Raw genomic sequence first — 6394 nt, 5'->3', positions numbered from 1 at the left:
AGCTAAGCATACCCATTAATTACACAGCAAATTTAACCAGACCAACAAATGCAAAATAGTCAGCAAGAAATTACTCAAGTGGGCTGGAAGGAAATGCCAAGAGTCATGTCCCAAGGCTCCTCTGCCCCAAACCCTGGACACTGGAATCGTATTCCAGACTGGAGACATTCCTGGCTGCTCAGGGGAGTTCCAGCACCTCACCAGCCAAACAAAGCAGAGCTGCATTTGCAAACCAGGTTTGAAATCCCTTGTTGCAGGCAAGAGCTGTAACTACAACTCCACAGCATTGTACTCATGGGCCCTTCCTCTGGGTTCACCAATTATTAACTATTCCACTGCAAAGTGGTGAGGCTCTCAAAGGGAGACCTGGGAGGCCTCTCACACATATCTCACTGAGCCCAGCAGCTGGACATTCACAGGATATAATAGACGAAGTTTGGACTGTGCTGATTCACATCATATAATTTAACAGCTGCTTCTAGTCCTGAATTACCTGGGCTTTTAATATTTAAAAATTTTTTAAACCTTTTCCTCCTGCTGTAGATGTGTTGAGAGTGCTTACAAGGAGAGGTGAGCGACAGGGTGAGGGCCAAAGAAATAAGCAAAATAATACATCACTACGTAAGCACTTAAATAAGGATCTGTTAGCAAAATTAAAAACAACAACAAAAAACAAACAAACAAACAAAAAACCAAAAAAAAATAGAGAGAGACCATGGAAATTTATTTACTTTTTATCTATGAACAGTATGACATATAATTATAGACAAGTTTTGATACACAGGAAAACCCTTTTGTCAACCATTTTTTTTGCTAAATGAAACAGCACAATAATCTTTACACATTCATATTTTGTTTTTGTTTTTTTTTTCTTTACAATACACAGCTTTCTTGGGTTGAAGCAAACTGCAGGACATATTGAGTACTGGTATATTACAGCTACTTACATCATTTAAGAACAGCAAATGGAGAAAAATAAGTTATTTAAATATTGATTTCATATACAGAAAGTGCAACTTTGTTAGTTGTTACATAACTTGCTTGACAGTTTTGATTCCCCAAAGGGTGTCAATTAATGCTAAAAGTATCTTGGACTGAAAGTATTATTTATTCTAAAAATAATACAGTACAACTGCACAGCTGTGACTTGGTGAATCGACCACTATTGCTGCTCTTAGACATGATGGCCTGTCTGAATAATGCCATGTTTAATGCTTTTGATCGTGCTCCCAGTCTGCATCCACAGCCAGGCTCATAGAAGAGCACAGGGAATTGCTACCTCGGTAGCAACAGCAGGTTATTGATCAAAGCATATGATTATGATGGCATTTGGTAATATTTTGGGCTTGCTGCTTCTATTGTTAAATAGCTGTTTGAGTTACTAAGATATAATGGATAGATACTTAACATGGTGAGCCTGAGCAGAGCAAGATTCCAGTATCAGGTTTCTTCTGTGCTTTCCAAGAGTTAATGAGTGAACTTTTGCTTAGAGCACTGAAGGTTGCAAGAGGATGCAAGAGGTTATGGCTCTCGTAATGCACCACCTCAGCTGCTTGGGGAATGCCACAGGTCACTGAAACCACAGCAGGGAAGCTCAAACGCTGAGAAGCTTAAGGCTTTTTTTGATTAGAATATAAACTAAAATAGTAATTCAAGTAAGACTACAAAGCACAGTCTATAAAAGAAAACAAAACAAATATTAAAACTCATAAATTTCAAACTGCTCACTCCAGTCCTGATGGGTGTGATTTGGTTTCCCTGGGTCACATAATCATTTAAAAAAAATGGATTTACAAAGAGAGTTTGGCAAACAGGTTCAGCTTATTCCCATAATTCTCCTTCTGTTATTAAGAGAGGGGGAAGTGATTAATATGGAAGAGCTTTATTCTATGACTTGTCTTCCCTGCAACACAAGGAAATTTGTTTCCTTTTTTATTGCTATAGTCAGCTTGGACTTTTCCCTCACTGTAATATAACTGCTGTCCACGTACTTCTACTCTGTTCTGGTCCCTACTAGCAATCCCAGGAAGTCTCAATACTCTTTCCATCTCTGGCCTACTGATAGTCACCATGTAAGCCTCAGAGAGGAACAAGAGAAAAATAATAATTATTAAAAAAACACTTGAGTTTTTAAAATTTTTTTTTTTTTATTTTTTAGAATCATAGAATATACTGAGCTACAAAAGAGGATGCATCAAGTCCAACTCCTGGTCCTGCACAGCACCATCCCCAAGAGTCACACCATGTACCTGAGAGCATTGTCCAAACATCTTTTGAACTCAGGCTTGGAGCAGTGACCACTTTCCTGGGGAGCCTGTTCCAGTGCCCAACCATCCTCTGGATGAAGAACCTTCTCCTGATACCCAACCTAAACCTCCCCTGACACAACTTCAGGCTGTTCTCTTGGTCACCAGAGTGAAGAGATCAGTACCTGCCCCTCTGCTTCCTCTCATGAGGATGTGCAATGAGGTCTCCCCTCAGTTTCCTCCAGGCTGAACAGACTCAGCTGCTCCTCACAGAGCTTCCCCTCCAGACCCCTCACCATCCTTGTGGCCCTCCTTTGGATGCTCTCCAATAGCTTAATGTAATTTTTATATTCTGGTGCCCAAAACTGCACACAGGGCTCAGGGCAAGTCTGCACAGATTTTTACCAGCTGTACAAAACGTGTCTGCTCTATCTCTCCTGATTCTGTCATATCAGAACATGCTGCTTATCAGGCACCAAGGAGAATATTGAAGAGTTTTGCTTGAGAACAATTTCAAGTTGCATCAGTGACTTAGGTGCCTTCATATGATGGTGTGCAGTAGACACTGGTGAAATACAAAATGTGGGAAGTAAACCTAACAGCTGTCAATTCTACCAGAAGGCAAATTAGTTATCATCTGTAGTAAAATGCATATTCATCCACTTAAAACATGAACTGTGAAAGGGACAGACAAGTAAGGAATCATGGAGTAACCACAATCTTTCATTCATCAATCTGACAGCATTTTATCAGAAGTCATTAGCTCAGTATGAGACTGGGATAATTGGGGCACCAAACAGTGAAGTGCCTTGTCTGGTTTTATACAGTAAATTGATGTCAGAACTGACACTGGAAACAGCCACACATCCTGGCCTGTGCCCAGGTTTCTAGTCTATCTCCCTTTACCTGCCAGACTGAGCATGCTCTGTCTTCCACAGAGTATCTGCACTAGCAGAAGCTGAAGGACATACCACATTTAGACCCCAAAGAAAAAGGTGGTTATGTGCTATTCATGATAATTTGTATTTGGTATATAAAACATGTACCCAATATAGAAAAATAAAATCTATCATTAGTCACATATGCGACTGGAACGTTTCACATGGAGCTAGGCAGAAAAATATCACTGCATCATGAAAAATGGTTCATCACATTTGTCAGAACAATGCTCTTTTCCAGTGAGAGGTAATAGTAACACAGTGGTGTGTTCTAAAAATCACAGTGTTATTCATAAGACTATCTGTAAATTTTCTTGTCCATGCCATGGAATTACTGGTCTAATGATTTCTGTGGGACACAATTTGCTTTTTCAATGCATGTGAATTTTCATTTGCAGAAACCCACTGTTTGGAATCAATATGGTCAGGATACCAAGTCAAAGCTGCAGCATTATGATTGACAATATAACACAGTACACAGAATATGATTAAAATAAAAAGCAGTTACATATATACAAGGCAGTATATCTTGGAACAGTTTAGTAACAACAGTAAATGCAAACTGTAGTGAACAAGGAGTTAACCTGACAACCGAAACCTAGCATATCCCTGCATTTGTAAAAGCACCTCTACAACACAGGAGATGTTATGATGAGGCATTTTATAGAAGCTACTTCAGCTGGAAATCACCCTAAATGCAACTTATGTGTGACAGGTTGAAACAAGGCTTGGGAAATGTGAAAACAAGTAAAGTGAACACTAGGTAACTGCTTAAAAGCTTATTTTAAGGCAAATAAAAAGCTGATTGCTAGAAAGCAGTTATAAAAATGACCTCAGCTCTGTACAAATAAAAAGAAGCTTTCTGACTCTCCATGGGTTAGTTGCATTGAAGTGACAGAGATGGACCACACTGAAAACTAATTTCAGTCCATCAACTTTCGCCTAGCTAAAGACTTCGTAGCAACTGGGACCTACACCAAGCAACAGCAAAGATGACTGGGGAGGGTTTTGTGTTTAGCTTTAGACTGCTGTAATAAACAAAAGACATTTGCCAAACAGCTTCTACTGGAATTTGCACCTTGATTTGTACCTGGTCTTTAGAACTGATTTCAGGTACCTGGAACCCAGATGTACAAAAGACCTGTTACTAATATCACTATCACAAACTTGAGGAAAATGTGCAAGGGTCCCTTAATTCTGTGAAGCTTTCTGATTCTCAGGCCAACCCTGTGCAGTTTATGAAATAGGAATACTTTAGATGGGAGTGAGGGGGGAGGGAAGTACCACATCTATGTTACCTGGTGGTTGCCTCTCTTCTCCTTCAGTGGCCAAATACTTTCATATCTTTTGAAGAAGATACCTGCCTGTCCTGGGGAGCCACTTCCTTGATCCCGTTAGCTATGTGAAGTGATTAGAGTGGTACTGGTGCAGGAAGAAGCAGTGGATTCTCGACCAGGCAATGTCACACTATGGAGCATGTTAAATTGCCTCTGGATCAAGAGGTTTGAAGAGTCTTGCTGCTGCCAGGAGCTTGCTTATGTGCCTTTCCTCTGTGATGCCAGCTTTTTGAAGGCAAGTTTGTGACAGAGAAGGCACTTTGCTCAGTGTGTTGAATCCCGCTTCTGTGAGCAGGCTGGAATACATAGGCAGACCAATGGAAATCAGCCAGTCAGACACAGAGGTGATGAGTCCTGGGGATACAGGTTTGCGGCAAATTTCTGTGAGTCCTCCACTTGGAATCTGGGGAGTGAAAAAAAAAGAACAGAGAACCCTTAATGTTAAACACATCTGCTTGTTTTACAACAAGTCTTTTTTTTGTTTTCTCTTCTAAACTGGTAGGATTTCATAGCAGATGTAACTTCTCTCATGTCACATTTGTCAATATGAGAGTGGTGTGGGCTGAAAGGCTCAGATCCCTCGGCCAGAAGCACTGACAACAATTTTGGCAATATAGACACAGTGGGCAGTATTCGGCTGTTTGGCTGACTTTCATGTGCCATTCTGAATCAGTCTGAGATCAGTAAAGAATACCCAGTAATAAGACTTTTCAAGTGATCCATTTAATTTCTCAGTAAGGCAAGAGAATACCAATTTTGCCTATTACCTCCTCAGACAGACCTCTGTCTGAGGTTCTCTCAGAAGAAGCCATTAAGTTTTTGATGGTTTCTCCCTTCTGCTTTTGCTAAGGAGAAGTGGACACTAGTATAGTTTAAAAAATGAAAAAGGAGTGTAGAACCTTTCAAATTTTAATACAGAAGCATTCAATACATGCCATCCTTAGTGAGCAAGTCTCTGTTACCACTGCTTGCAGTCTGCTTAGACTTTCAAGATCATTATTTGGTCAAAAGAAGGTTATCCACTTTCCTTTCAACTACTGACTGTCCTCCTTTGGGACTGGGGGAGGTACCTCCTGCCCCTGCAGTACTTCTACCTATCTTGTACCTGCTGGATGAACATAACGAGTACTTCTGTACCAGGATTTCTCAAGTATCTCCCTTTACTACCAACCAATCCTTTTAACAGTCTGCTCAGAAAGGAGAAAATCTGCTTTATGGAAATACTCACTGCCATGCGATGCTGCTTCCTCAGCTGCTTTACCCGGATTTGGTCCATGTTTGTAGCCACATCCTTTTCAGGCTGCTCTAAGTCTTCAGAGTACCTCTGTACCAAAGCCTCAGGAATGCCACAGCGACCATGCTGAATGTTCCCAGCCAGACACAAAGGAGAGAGGACAGATTAAAAAAGTGTAGCTATACAGACCAACCAATGCAACAGAAAGAGAAGTGCAGGATGGGAGCAAGAAGGAGCTTTCCTCAAGGTTCCAGGAAAACTAAAAAAGCAATCCCTAAAAGATTCCTTCCTTCCCCCCACTACAAGAAGATGTACTAATTGATGCTATCAATTCAGAGTTTCTTGGAAACATAAAACCTAATCATTACTTCCTTTTTCAGCTCTATTCCCCCACATTAGCAGAGAAAGACCATTCACATGTCCAGTGCCACCAAGGCACCAGTGGACTGAAAAGATGATTTCTGAGTCCCCTACAACACAAGGACTACTTTAGTCATAAAGTCTGATAGCAAAGACAAACAAGAGCTGTAGAATGTCTAATGTCCCAATGATTGTTGGTTTATCTTGGCCAGTTACCCACAAAAAATGACAGATACAATGAATGACAGACTATCCCTTGGAATGCTAGCGGAATAAAAC

The 6394-nt window shown here is 40.6% G+C and overlaps 1 protein-coding gene across 7 annotated transcripts in view; it reads right to left on the bottom strand.

Moving 5' to 3' along the window:
- Window positions 1-703: 703 nt before the first annotated feature.
- LOC129118551 (SAM and SH3 domain-containing protein 1) overlaps window positions 704-6394 on the bottom strand; it is a 535571-nt gene continuing 529880 nt past the window's right edge. For all 7 annotated transcript variants that reach the window (XM_077175534.1, XM_077175538.1, XM_077175539.1 and 4 more), the window contains 2 exons: window positions 5750-5881; window positions 704-4924 (listed from right to left, as the gene is read on the bottom strand). In XM_077175534.1, the coding sequence (XP_077031649.1) occupies window positions 4664-4924; window positions 5750-5881 (393 nt within the window). In that variant the 3' untranslated portion in view covers window positions 704-4663. The remainder of the gene's footprint in view (window positions 4925-5749; window positions 5882-6394) is intronic.

The sequence above is a fragment of the Agelaius phoeniceus genome, chromosome 3 (assembly GCF_051311805.1).
Source record: "Agelaius phoeniceus isolate bAgePho1 chromosome 3, bAgePho1.hap1, whole genome shotgun sequence".
NCBI lineage: Eukaryota > Metazoa > Chordata > Aves > Passeriformes > Icteridae > Agelaius > Agelaius phoeniceus.
Note: the sequence above shows the minus strand (reverse complement) of the source record. Positions and strands in the feature narration are given on the sequence as shown.